Source organism: Carex rostrata, chromosome 10 (genome assembly GCF_964058835.1).
Source record: "Carex rostrata chromosome 10, lpCarRost1.2, whole genome shotgun sequence".
Classification (NCBI taxonomy): Eukaryota; Viridiplantae; Streptophyta; class Magnoliopsida; order Poales; family Cyperaceae; genus Carex; species Carex rostrata.
In genome coordinates this window covers 2,873,964-2,889,119 of record NC_135927.1, presented here as the reverse complement: position 1 = coordinate 2,889,119, position 15,156 = coordinate 2,873,964, and the positions used below count along the sequence as shown (strand labels likewise).

Below are 15,156 nucleotides of genomic sequence, written 5' to 3'. Positions count from 1 at the left end.
TAAGCACTTAGTACGGCCGTATCGTAAACCGTGAGTCCGCACTGAGTATTTTTCTTCGGTTTTCTTCATTTTTCTTCATTTTCTGCAAATTAAAACCAAACAAAAGCAGTAACTTGATCCTAGTTGTATTCTATTCACTTTATATTCAAAATACAAGATATTTGATGTTATTTCATGATAAAAATCAGATCGAATATGTATATAATTTAGGCCTATCAATAACTCATCTTGTAATTATGGTTTCATGATGAATGGAACGGGCCTCAGCCCTTTTAAAAAAAGAAAAATAAGATCAAACATAATTGCACTAATAAAATTGAATTTTGTTTTTCAACTTTTTTTTTCAGGGCCTGCAGCAAGTATCGGACTGGGAGTGTGGATACTACGTGATGAAGAATATGGATTACATCATCCGTGAAATCACAAGTGATTTTCCAGAGGTATGTCATTTTGTTTTTATCATGCATTGATTTTAAGTTCTTAATTAATTATAAATGCACTATTATTAATATGTTTTCATTTAAATATGCAGTCTCCGCTACCACACCTTCCATACATTTATGCAGAATTGCACGAGGTTCGTGTCCGATGGTGCAGGTACTTCTTGGAATGGCAGCTTCAATTTTATGGGGAGGATATTTATTTATAAAAACTTTGGGTACATATATATGATGTACATTTTTTTGGGTACTAGCTAGCTAGAACAATTAATGGTTGTGTTTTGAAAGATCTATTTGGTATGTCCTGGGGGTTCTCTTAATTTGTTGCAACTTGCAACAGAATAGATATGTTAATGAATAATGGTACTTTGGGTTAATTTAGTACTGTACTGTTCTCTATATATGTTTGTTGGTCTTCTATATTAATTATCTTGCTTGATTTTCTACATGTTATTTGTATTCAATTTGGTGCTATATATGTAGATCTAGAGAGATTATATATATATATATATATATATAGAGGTTGGCTAAGATCAAAGTGGTAGTTCCTGAGCTTTGGTGCTACCAATTCATTTTTCAATTTTTAAAGATTAAAACGTCGATCCGAACCGTTCAAGTTGTTCTCCATATTAAATTGTGGTTGGAGACCAAATTTTACATTTTTCTGAATTTTTTTACTATTTATTAAGCCACTTTGAAAATCGCTGATCCAACGGTGGCTTAACAAAACAGTAAAATCAGAAGCCACCGTTGGATCAGCTGTTTTCAAAGTGGCTTAATAAATAGTAAAAAAATTCAGAAAAATGTAAAATTTGGTCTCTAAGCACAATTTAATATGGAGAACAACTTGAACGGTTCGGATCGACGTTTTAGTCTATGAAAATTGAAAAATGAATTGGTAGCACCAAAGCTCAGGAACTACCACTTTGATCTTAGCCAACCTCTATATATATATATATATATATATATATAGAGATGGGCTATGGTGCATTGCAATGCATAGGCCATGGTGTGCATTGGACCATAAATCACCGATTCAAAGTCCAAATGACCGATCCAAACCGTTCATCTTGTTCTCCATATTAATATGTGCTTGGAGACCAAATTTTATATTTTTTGGAATTTTTTTACTATTTATTAAGCCACTTTGAAAATCGTTGATCAAACGGTGGCTTCTGATTTTACTGTTCCAAACAGTCACCGTTGGATCAGCGATTTTCAAAGTGGCTTAATAAATAGTAAAAAAATTCCAAAAAATATAAAATTTGGTCTCCAAGTACATATTAATATGGAGAACAAGATGAACGGTTTGGATCGGTCATTTGGACTTTGAATCGGTGATTTATGGTCCAATGCACACCATGGCCTATGCATTGCAATGCACCATAGCCCATCTCTCTCTATATATATATATATATAGATATATATAAATGGAGGCTAGCCCCTAATACATGCATATATAATTAAATATATAAAAAGAAATCACCAACGGTCCAAAGTAATAACAGATGGCAAACTATGATATACAAACACCAACTCATACACATCCGATGGTGTAATACACTTTTGCTAACGACTAATAACACCTAGAGATGATGATGTTTCTATTTTAATGGCATAATTAATGGCCGAAAAACTATTACTCCCATCGGTCCCTAATTTTTCAACAGATGGCGTTGGTGCTTAATGCCATTGGTTTTCACCGATGGCATATGTATGTGTATTTCCTATCGAGGCGATATGCATCGGTTCAAAACCCGATAGCGGAACGCGATTCTAACCGATATAAAAGGATTTTTTTTGTAGTGGTGATGATTTGTAGTTATCCCAATTTGTCTCAAACCTCAAGTGACTGTGGAATCGAAATCGGGTGAATCGATTAGAATCGGCCGAATTGGATCGGAAACTCGGATTTTTTTACGAGAAGCACGTTTTGTACTAAATTTGTCAAATAACCCACTATAACACTCATAATAATTATATTGGATGGATAACAATCAAATTTATAGTGTATTACTTATAAAATTAATATTTATCTAATTTAGAAATTAAATAGACTATTTCATAAAATAATAATAAAAACTTAATAAATTCACAAAAGACAAATAAATTGTTTAATTTTAACTTTTACATTTTCATATTTTATTTTGTATGCATTAATTTTTGTTCATAGAAAATATTTTATTTCATAAAAAATTAATATTTAATTTTACTCAAGGAAAAAAAAAATAATAAATTATTTTTTTTTAGGAGAAATAAAATAAATTACTATTGTCAACATATATGCACCGTTTGCTTTAGACAAATAAAAATAATAATAAAATAAATCTCTGTCTATTTAATAGCATAATCAATATTGAATTAAATAGAACAGCATTTATTACTAGCAAGTTTTGTATAAACGATAAAATAGCATTAGTGCTGAATATGACATTTTGCATGTGCATCCGTTGATTCTACTCCATATTTTATAACTGGTCCGAACATGGTCCACTGTAAACCATGTTTTATTTTCAAAACAAAACAGTATACATACGTACACCAAGTCAATTTAATATTTTATAAAAAATATACCTCTTCTGTTCTGAGTCGCGATTGCCCCAAATCGTTTCTCTTCTTGTTGCAAAAAATCCAAAATTGGTCCGATTGAATCACTATTACAATGTACTTCTGCTCTATAATGAAGATAAATGAGAGAAAATTCGGTCAATTATTTCGATTTAGCCTCAATTTTGTCAATTTTTTTTTGTATATAACCTATATATATACCTGAGTTAAACTCGGGAAAAATCAGATCGTCTCTGGCCGATTCCGCTCAGACTTGGCCGAGTCAAGTCGGAATCAGCCGATTTTCCAAACCATTATATCCACTGTTGTTATTTTCAATACATTGATTGGTGGTTATTAATTATAGATTGGGCAAATTGGGTTAGGGGTTAGAGTTGAAACGAACAATGGTCGAACAAAGAATCCAGCTCGATGTGTTAACTTATAAGCATTTGAAATTTGGGGGCTTAATATACACAAGTCAGTTGTTTGGTGACTTTGATGGCATTGATTGATGGGCATTGCAAACAAGGGGAAATGAAATTAGTTTCCATGGGGTGGTATCAAAGAATGATGAGAAAAATTAACCATAAAGCCAGATTTGCAAACATGGGGTTTATCAATTAATGGTCTTTGCAAGACGGGAGATATTAAGCAGGCGAAACAGCTTATATATGGAGGACATGAGGTTCAATGGGTTGAAACCCAACAAGGACAAGGTTACTTGCACTACCCTCATTGATATATGTATGGGTGTTTGCATAGAAAATGTTCACATTTAAATGTCTAAAATTCAAAATACCTCCTTTACATTTAACCAGTCTTTCCATACAACAAAACATGTAGCAGATTTCACCCTTTAGCATCTGATTTTCTTTTATTCATCGTATGATCGTAAAAATAATAAATTAAAACAATATATATATAGCATGATTTTTATGTATAAATTTGAAAATAACAATATCACAATAAATCACGGACTATATATATTTGACATAATTTGAGTGTAAATTAAAGTAAGAATTTGAGTGCAATAAATCACAGACTATATATATATGTCAAGTATCCTCTTGTATATTCCTGGTCTTTAACAGTTGGCATTAATTGACTAGGTACTTTCTGGAACTGTAGACTATGAGGTTTGTATTAAGTGGTGACACCTATTTCTACCAAGTAGTTCGCCTTAGAAAATCCAATTTTAGATACTTGGCGACCAAGGCTGCTAGTCTGGAATTCGGTTTGATAAACTCTACCCTCTTCTTTTATAAAGTACTAATTCAAAAACTTCTCAAAACGGGGAAGCAATCTTATTTCTTCAATTGATTTATCTGCTCCTAAAATAAGGTAACGTTCTTGGTTTTTTTCTTCTTTTTTTTCATTTATATTTGTGGCGTGGTAATTTTCTAATATTGCTTTTGATCCTTTTTGCAATCAGTTGGATATTAGGAATTGAAACTCACTGCTCCTAGTTGAGATTCTTTTTTTTTTCAGAAAGTATTTTTGTTTAATTTGGGAATTCATATAAAGTTCACATGCATCTCATTAAAAACACAATTAGCATACAATCATATTATCTTAGGTCAACGGGTTTATTTGAAAAAAAATTAGCATCTATTGGAATTTTGTTATTTTGTTAATAAATCAAGTGTCACTCTTCAATTTGTTTGATCGGTTATCACACCTTTACCTAATTTATTTTTCATAAAAGTAGATCCAGATTATTTAGTTTAGAATAAAATAGAATTTCATTGGTATAATACTATAAATTAATTGAGGGTACACTTAAATTTCGTTCTTGGGATTTTGTCTATATTGATGCTCTCAGAAAAAAAAAGAAAAAAAAAAGGTCACTTGAGGTTGTAGACACCCCACTGAGGTATATTTCTTTTAGTCCAACAAAATTGTTATAATATGAATCCAGAAAATAATTCATTTTCAAATCTTGTAAAAATCTAAAAATAAAAAATGGAATGTAAATAAATATAAATAATTAGCTCATTAAATAGATTAATATCTACCATTCAAATCCATTATTATTATTTTTATAACAGCCCAATTTTATTACTTTCCAACTATGATTTATTAATTTACTGAACCTTTTTATAATAACAGACATATTACCAACATATCAAACGTTAGACATAGATTATGAAACTGTTATTAGTAATTCACAACATGAGTTTTTAATTATGGTTAGGGAATAGAAAACCAAATTATGAGGCATAATTCACCATGGTTTAAAAGAAACAGATATTTTCTCTGTTCGAGAATTTTCTGTCCAAAATTAGAACAAAACTGTTGATATAATAAATTGTTTTCCCCAGCAAACCTCATCAACATGGAGCAACTGGTGATCAACGCAAGGGAAAGATTACTGAAAGTGAACAGAGAGGAGAATTTAACAGGCACTGAGACGGAAACCAGTCAAATTTCTGGTCAAGACGAACAAGCCGACATGGATTCAGTGCATGGAGCAGATGCAAGGACCGAGGGAACACAAAAGCGGACCCATATGTTTTATTTCGTGAAATATCATCAGTATGAGTTAAACCCAAAAATGGTATGCAAAATTGAACGCGCTCAGCTAGAGATTCAAAAAAGGAAAGAAATTGAGAAAGAAATTGAGAATTTAAAAGATACTCTGAGGCATGTCAAGGTATGCTATAATTTTGTGCTGATCTAATTGGCATAATACAATGATAATTGATATTGTTATCCATTTTAAGAAAACTGAAATTACTATTATATGTGTTCTTTCCTACTTACTTATCTACAATGGAACTGAGGGTCAATAGTCATTTCAGTATTTGAAAAAGGATAATAAATATAAATAACTTTTAATTTAGACTAGCAGTCAAGCAAGAAGACAACACAGAAAAAAAAAAAAAAACGCAAAATGTAAGAGTTTCTTTAGTTTGGATTGGAAGAAACAAATATTGGGGTTTCTGGATAGGGATAAGAAATAATTCGAATTTCTGATGGATATGAATATTTATCCCTTTATTTACTTGAGGATTTTCCAGTACTTGTGTATCAAATAAATTGTTATGGAGCTCTCTAGTTCCATTTTTCTTATTGAATCTTGTTTTACCATAGTAAATTACTCTCCTCAACTCTCTTGGTTCCCATGGCAGGAAGAAAGATATTCTATTATATGTGACTTGGAGCATTGGAAAGATATAGTGAAAGATGACTATTGGAATAGCGAGTATGTGGAGCATATACAAGAGATATTGAATAAAGATTCAAGAAACAATGGAACTAGTACCCTCCCATCAAAGGAAGATGAGCTACTTGATCTTGTAAGGACAATCAAAAATTTTGTTTTATCTAATTTCACTGATTGTTTCTGAATCCATATTGCATTAAGAAGTGTCGGTAGCTTTACACAAACGAAAGAAGCAGTAGTATAAATTTATGTAGGTTAATTTTTTTTTCTTAAGGTCAGCGAGCATACTGCTCACCAACATTTCATAATATTGGTTAATTAAGAGAGGATAAATTAAATGAAGCTTAATTAACATAGCTAGGAGTATCACCCCCCTTGTTAATTTGTATTCGGTCCTATGGCTACAAGAACCTTAATTTATGTTTGTTAAATTAATTTAAGTTTAATTAACAGATAAAAGAGAAACAAAGAATTAGAAAGGACAGATTGAAGTCTGGTGAAGAAAAGAGGATAATGTCCTTGAACCATCGCATACGAAATCAGAGATTAACCTCGAAAGAAAAAGCAACTCTGCTAAAACTAAAAAAAGAGCTTGAAACAACCAGTGATAAAGCAATAAATGCTGCTGCTGAAGCTTCTTTGGAGGCGAAGAACCGCTGTGAGAATTATATAAGATATGAAATTTCTCTGTGGAGAAAGCAGCATAAATCAATTGAAGAATATGTACAAGTAAGAGTAAATTGTGATTTTTCTTCAGTATGGTGTTTTGACAGATAAGGGAAAAGAGAGTGTGGAAAGGGGCATTAATTATTTCCTTTTTCCTATTGTCTCATTAACAAAAGAATTCTCAAATTAGGCAACACTATATTAGATGATCAGTACTAAGATGGAACAAGTCAAGGCTGGTTCCAGTATGTAACAGTAAAAAATGCATTACTCTATCCCACCCTTAATTTTTACATCAATAACTTTTGTTTATATTTTTTCTCACTCTTTCTGTTTTTTAGTTTCATGTAAATTTAGTAGAAGAGCGGAACCAGCAACTGTATTTGGAAGTATCACAGCTTCATAAGCATTTGCAAGTAGTTGATAGAAAAATTCAAAAGCTGGAAGAGAAAATAAATTATACAAAGATGAGAATTGACAAGGCACATGCTGTGATTTTGAACTCGGAAAATTTACTTGATAAGATGGTATTTTTTCTCTTTGTCCACTTAACAAATATCTATCTGTCCTCTTTTTAGCAAGTATTAATTGTTGTACCCACAAGTTTGTCCGGGAAGCATGTATTAGTTTTTACAGTACTAGATGGTTTACTCTCTGTACACCTATATCTCTTGTGGGTTTATATACAAATGCACTCCACAAAAAAGAAATCTAAAAATTAATTTTTTCAAGTCATGAGTTGCAAGGTACTGTTATCAATACAATTCTTGATATTTATGTGTTTTGTTTGTTGTGTTTTCAGAATGCTGGCTACCTCCAAAACTGTGAGTTGCTTGAATACGCTGACGTACTTGCAAAACAAAATGACTTATCAGCTTTAGCAAACCTTTCAAATAATGAGGTTAGATTCTATAGACATTATTTCTTAATCAATTATCAATGCATTTTTCACTAATTTGTATCAACGTAGATGGACAAGTTCTTTATGCAATGGACAAACAACAAATATTTCAAAGAGGACTATAAGAGCATGATAATCCCATCACTTGAGAAACGGGGGCTATGTAGGGATGGACGTGTAGCGAATATGGGACAAATATATATATAATAGGACAGATATTGGCCCCACCTGTATGTTAGTCGAACCAAAAGATATATGCTTTGATGATAAACTTCAGGGAAACTTCATTTCAAGTTTTGGTTTTGATCATATATGTATGATTGTTTGGTTTTATTTCTTTGATTTATCGAAAGAGATACCTGATTCATTTATGAAACAGGTAATATTAAAATGCTTAATAGAAGATTAATGCATCAGGATTGAGGATCTGAATGGTTTTCTGCTATTAATCAAAATTGTTATCTCGCATTGCTACAGAGTGAATGAAAGTTGGTCTATTTTTTTGTGAGCATATGTGAACTTATTATAGAACAAACAAATTTTGTTTACAATTATGGAGCGGATTAGTTACCACAAAAATATATTTGAATTCTATGGATATTCTACAAAAAAAGAATGATCCGAGTGACTGATTCGTATCCTTGAAAGGGGGGAATTGCACTAGTATTCAAGTCATTAAAGAGTTGCATGAGTGAAGCAAAGCGGTCCCTTAATAATTTTGCCCGTTAAGCTCACGTACCCGTTAATTAAGTAGTAATATAGAAAAGTATAAAAGATGAAGTATTAAGTAAAAACACAAATAAAACTTTTCTATTTATTTTTCTATATCATTCACTGATTTTCAACAGCAGCCCTATTAAATATTATAGTAAACAAAAATATAAGGGTTAATTTCTTTTGTACTCTTCAACTCTTCTTTATTAAAGTAAACCAAGTGCTAAAAAACCACCAATGCTAATTTAGTAAATCAAGGAAGACAGCTCTGAACAAAAACTCATGCAGTCAAAGTAATTAAAACTATTTAATTATTTAGAAGACCACTCATGTAGACTTAGAAGATCATGCCATCTTTTAATTGTTTCTTAGAAGACCGCCCATACAATTAAGTGAGATCAAATTTCAAGCTGTACACACACAACTCCTTGATCGGCATGGATCTAATGTGGTCATCGTTTACATCTGAATCTGAATCAGATATTTCTTCAATACGCATCACGTCGGGCTCCCCAGGTTGTTTGAAGCTTGACATCAAAATTTTGTTTTCACCATGATATTTATGAATATGTTCAACGTAGAAAACTTTTTAAACGTGAATGTCATCAAGTAGCTTGTTCTGATACGCATTTTCTCAAAAATATTTATGAATTATATAGGACCCAAATTACGTACCTTTCATTTTCTTTAATTCTTCATTTATTTCTACACCTCTTTTAAGAAATACAATTTCATATCAAGCACCATTAAATTTATGTAGACCTCTTTCAAAGTACTAATCAAGCACCATTAAATCACCATGCTTCCACTGTACCGCTCTTGAAATCAACAAACTAGAGTTGTTTTCAATTGTTAGCGGTTTGAATTTGGTTTCTGCAAGACGTACTCAAATTTGAAGTTAAACACAAGACTGTTGTTTACAAAAAAAATCTTGCATTTTCTAGTTGAAAATTGGTTGCAAGAATGGATCCTTGTAGTTGGATTCCAAGACCTCATTATTGGCCTAGTGCGCATTTATTTTTCGTCCATCTGGAAAGCAAAAGACACAATGATGCAACCCCCTTTTCCATGTCTCCACTAATCCAACTCTACAATGATTGATCTGCATCAAGACAAAATAATCATGATTCATTGATAACCACCCTACATAATAAATTGATTTAGAGCAAGATATTCCAAATTTAGATATCCATAAAAATCATATTAGAATTAGGAACAGCATTATTTTTTTTTATTAGATCAAATATTGATTCTTAAGTCTAATAATTCGAATTAGGTAAAATATGAATTATTTGAATTAGGTAAAAGATGAATATATGAGATCAAAAATTCGAAGTTTTCGATTATTTTATCTTTTTTTATCTCATTAAATGGATTAGAGAATAATTTGTCTAGTCTTTTATTATCTGGTCCCACATTATTATTATTATTTTACTACATAAAATACTGATTCTTAAGTCTAATAATTTGAATTAGATAAAAGATGTTGGAGAACATAGTAAATAGAAAATGCACAGAAATGTGGCATTTTTATCTTTAGAAACAACAAATTTAATTACAAAATAATCTTCAAAAATTTGTCAATTAAAAAAGAATCAAAGGGTTTGAGTCCCTCTCACGACTTTGCAGCTTCTGTGAATCTTTAAATTTTTTTTTTCTTATATGCCCATGAGAAGAACTCGTGTAGTGCATTTCTAATTAATAATAAATTAAAAATGCGTGATGGGCACCAATAGGAGACTGATTTGGTTATGACGTGGACAAACAGAAGGGCAACACGTGGTTGTCCTTTGGAGAAGGTTTATGGGTTTGTAATTCAACATTATGTTTTGTAAACTTAATTATGTTTTGTTATTCAACATTATAATTAAAATGGGTGCCTTACTGAATTTAGAGGATTAATGGTAGTGTTGTTATATATGTTAATGGGTTTCATACTTTTGGATTTTGAATTATATCCTAAAACCGAGTATAAATTGAACTTCAATTATATTAGCTTTAAAAAGTGTTAATTTTTGTATATATATAAGCTGAATAATTAATAGGCTGGATTTAAAGGAAAATCTCTGTTAAATTTTCTGATAATTTGAAATGGCATGCCGGGTTTAAAACCCAAATTAAGCCACTAAGGAGTGGTACATGAGTAGATCATGCATTATTCAAAATTGTGCATTTTAAGGGTTTCAAATGATCTTTCATCTCGAGTGAAATCTGCTGAGAACATGTCTTTGATTTGTTTGGGCTTTTGGGATCTTGAAATTATAAAGAAAAAGGAAAAGACAATTGGTTATGAACTTGGGCTCTTTTGGGCTGTCTATAGAAATAAAAAAAGGGGCCTTAAATCACCCTACAAAGTGGTCTTAGGCGATGGCCCGGTGAGCATTTTTATTTTTTCCTTTCATAAAAATAATTTGGATTAGATAAATGATGTATTATTAAAGTTGACAGTGCCTTAAAACACCCTACACAATGAATTAATTTAGTGAAAGATCTTCCAAATTTAGATATCCATAAAAATCATATCTGAATTATGAAGAACATTATCTTTTTTTTTTTACTAGATTAAATATTGATTCTCAAATCTAATAATTTGAATTAGATAAAAGATGAATTGTAGTTATTGTGATATGTAATCTTTTGTTTTGTGTTATCCTATCTATTTTAATCTCAATAATGGATTAGAGAATAATTTCTTATCTGGTCCCACATCTTTCTTGTCTTTTCTAATTATTTGATCAGTACTTTGGATATGAACATCTCACCTATTGAATATAAAATCTCCAATTGGCTGACAATACCTTATCATCCTAGTTTTAAATTTACGTTAAGTCTATACATGGTAATAATTTTAAATGGATAATATAAAAAATACAAAGGGGATAATCACGTGAGATAAATGCAATTTAGTAGAGGTGAATGTTGCCTTCATTAAAATTGGCTTTTTTGGCTTAATTTGAAATCAGAAATAAAAATCCAAATTACTCACGCAAACAAGTCTTGATTCACAAATAAGTTTCCACATATAGCTAGTTCAATAAAGGACAATTTTGCTAATAGACAAGCATGTGTATTAATTGTGTAGACGGATGAGTCAACGATGAAAATTAAAATATTTTAGACGATTCAAACTCATTTTTCATTTTTCTATGAAATAATAATTGTGAAATATAAGCAAGAGATCATGACTCTATATTATGCGCGTGAACTATATGTACGTACAAAGCTAATTATTTGTGAAGTGCTATAACCCCATTACCAATTTATTAAATTGTGCAAAATCGATACTTGCCATGATCATAATATATTTATGTAAAGTATTTAAACGTGAATTTTGTATAATGTTGTATTTTTTGATTAAAGTTAGTGATTTTAAATGCCTACTAACGATTTTATTGATAAACAATGTGTTTATAACGAGTCAAATAATTTAGAAATGTACTCTCTTATTCTCACAAAATAATCTAAACTATTATAAACTACTTTAATCATCTGACCATATATACTTAATTATATACACTCTTATTTACTCTATTACCTTATAATCCCCATCTCTCTTCTACTTATAAAATATGTATTTACATCATTGTGATTAGCACGGGAATTAATCACCGGATAGTTATTTTTTTACCAAGATTTATTATATATTTGAGAGGAAGAGGGTTATGGCATGAATCTAATATTGCATTTTAACCATGCATAAAGAATAGAGTAATGCGATTATCCTAAACCGAATTTAATAAACTATTTTTTATCATGGATCGATAAATATGTTGATAGGAATAATGTTAATTATAATATCATGATTATTATTTAATATTTTCCTGTAACATTCTCCATTATTTAATCGCAATTATTTGTATGCCTTTTGTTTATGCATCACACCAAATTTAAATGCTTTAGAAGATTGTGAATTTGTGATAGGTGAACTAACTACCAAACAAGTATCTTACCAAATCCGTAATCAGTGTTTTTATTTTTTAATACCTGTTACTTCCAATTAATTATTAGGGAAATTCAAACGATGTTTTCATAAATTTATATAGTTGTTGATGGTTGATCTCTTCTCCTATACATACAATTGGCTGACGATACCATATCATCCTAGTTTTAGTAATTTTAAATTTAGTAATTTTAAATTGAATATGTAAAAAATACAATGGGAATAACACCGTGAGATAAAAAAATAAGACCAAATAAGTGTATACAGTTGTTCCTAAATACAATTTAGTAGAGGTGAATGTTGCTTTGATTAAAATTGGATCTTTTTGACTTAATTTGAAATAAAAAATAAAACTCCAAATTAACTCACGCAAACAAGTCTTGACTCACAAATAAGATTCCACATAATGCAAGTGAAATAAAGAGAGAATTTTGCTAATAGACGTGTATTAATTGTGTCGACGGATGTGTCAAAGACGAAAATATTAATTGTGTCGCGGGAATTAGGCCAAACTTAATTGTTGTAAGCCTTTTATATTATGAAATTGATGTGATATTTATGGATATTATTAATAATGTATGTGATGTACACACGTCTTACATGTAAATATGTTATAGGTTGTCTCGGGATGTGACATAAGATTTAGCAGAAAATTTATTTACCTTCAATGTAATATTTAGACAATTTTCGATTAAGAAAATAATAAGGTAAAGGAAATATATGTTATTAAGGCAATATGTATAGTTTTTGGTAAACGGGCCGGGCCGGGCGGTCCGGGCAAAACCCAGGCACGGGCACGGGTAGCAACGGTCACGGGCGTCACGGGCACACGGGCAAAACGGGCCGGGCATCACGGATTTTTTTTAAAAAAATCCTGCCCTGCTTGTTTAATACCCGTGCCCGTCACGGGTTCGGGGGCAGGACGGTCCGGGTACGGGGGGCTGGGCGGTCCGGTCCGGTCCGGGTCCGGATCCGATTTTTTTTTTCTGTTTTTCTTATTTCTGTTTTTTATTTCTGTTTTTTTATTTCTTTTTTTTATTTCTGTTTTTCTTATTTCTGTTTTTTTATTTTTTATTTTTTTTTTATTTCTGTTTATCTTATTTCTGTTTTTCTTATTTCTTATTTAAAAAATAGAATTTAAAAAACAGAAATAAAAAAACAGAAATAAAATAAACAGAAATAAAAAACAAAAATAAGAAAAACAGAAATAAAAAACAGAAATAAGAAAAACAGAAATACAAAAAAACAGAAATAAAATTCAGAAATAAGAAAAACAGAAATAAAAAACAGAAATAAGAAAAACAGAAATAAAAAAACAGAAATAAGAAAAAAAGAAATAAAAAACAGAAATAAAAAAAAAGAATTTAAAAAACAGAAATAAAAAAACAAAAATAAAAAACAAAAATAAGAAAAACAAAATTTAAAAAACAAAAATTAAAAAACAGTATTTAAAAAACAGAAATGGGGGGAATTTGGGTTTAAATTTTGAATTTGAGACCAAAAGTAAAAAAAAAAAATCTGTCACGGCCTCACGGGCACTGGCACGGGCACGGGCGTCACGGGTACGGGTTACCGGTACGGGGGTCCTGGTTCTCACGGGTATTTTTCTAAAAAACCGGGTCCGGTCCGTTTAATACCCGTGTACCCGTGCACCCGTGCATACCCGTGGCACGGACACGGACGGACCGGTCCGGGTTGGACCCCCGGGGCATTTACCAAACACTAAATATTTATATGTTAGGAAATATGATTTTAAGGCACGATAGATTAGTAATCAAACAAAATTGTATGTAAGAGAGCGGCCACTCATGAAGAAACAATCCGAAAATAGTCTGTAATATTTTTCTAAAATTAATAAAACAAAGGGTAAGAAAGTTTTATGAAAGTATTTGTGTTTGTGTTCTACCTGATACAATTGTAAAAATTTTGTCTGAGAAATAAAGTGTTCTTTTTAATTCAGGAAAAAACTATTTTTTCGAATATATTTGTTTGGAATTGAATCCCAGAATATACGGAGGCCACATGTTCCAGATTTCTAATAATTTAATCTCTTTTGTGCTACGGTCCAAGCATTTTTATTCATGCTTAAATAATTAATGTAGCCACGTGATCACTGAGAAATTTGTCGGTAACCATTTTCCAGAAACTTTTTGACCTAATTAATTTAAGCTTTGCTGTGCTACAGTCGAAGCACTATAACTGGATCATGCTTAAATAATGTAGCCATGTGATCACTACAAATTGTAGCCATGCTTATTAATTTATTCTCTCTTGCCAATAGAGTTGCAAACGGGTCAGATATTATCTGACTGTATCCGCATCCGTATTTGAAAATTAAATGCAGATATCTAAATATCTATGCAAATATAGATACGGATATAATTTTAAATTTTAATTATTCGTATCTAAATGGGAGATAAATACCATATAGTTTATTGGTAGCACCTAGCTATCTCCCGTAACCTTCTTCTATTTCATCCCTCAATCATTAAACCTATATTTCTTGTGATCTGTGAAGAATTTTGCAAATCTAAACCACGAACGTTTTCTACATAATTTTATTTTTCAAATTATATCCATGATGACATACTTTTGAGTTGTCCGTTGCACAAGTATTCATATCTCGTCAAGCAAGTATTTATACATCATCGAGAAAGTATCCGCATCGTGGAAGTATAAATAAAAAATCTGGACGCATCACTCATTTATCTTTTACACGTTTTTAGGGGTGGGTTTTTTTTCTCCGTTCAATCTAACCAATATTTCTGATGATCTGTGA

The 15,156-nt window shown here is 30.9% G+C and overlaps 1 protein-coding gene across 1 annotated transcript; it reads left to right on the top strand.

Moving 5' to 3' along the window:
• Window positions 1–5,314: 5,314 nt before the first annotated feature.
• On the top strand, window positions 5,315–7,930 carry LOC144560857 (proton pump-interactor BIP103-like). The gene is made up of 6 exons (XM_078310084.1): window positions 5,315–5,643; window positions 6,122–6,289; window positions 6,610–6,885; window positions 7,164–7,349; window positions 7,625–7,723; window positions 7,793–7,930. The coding sequence occupies exons 1-6, from the start codon at window positions 5,326–5,328 to the stop codon at window positions 7,928–7,930; spliced, it is 1,185 nt and encodes a 394-aa protein (XP_078166210.1). The 5' UTR covers window positions 5,315–5,325.
• The last annotated feature ends 7,226 nt before the right edge of the window (window positions 7,931–15,156 follow it).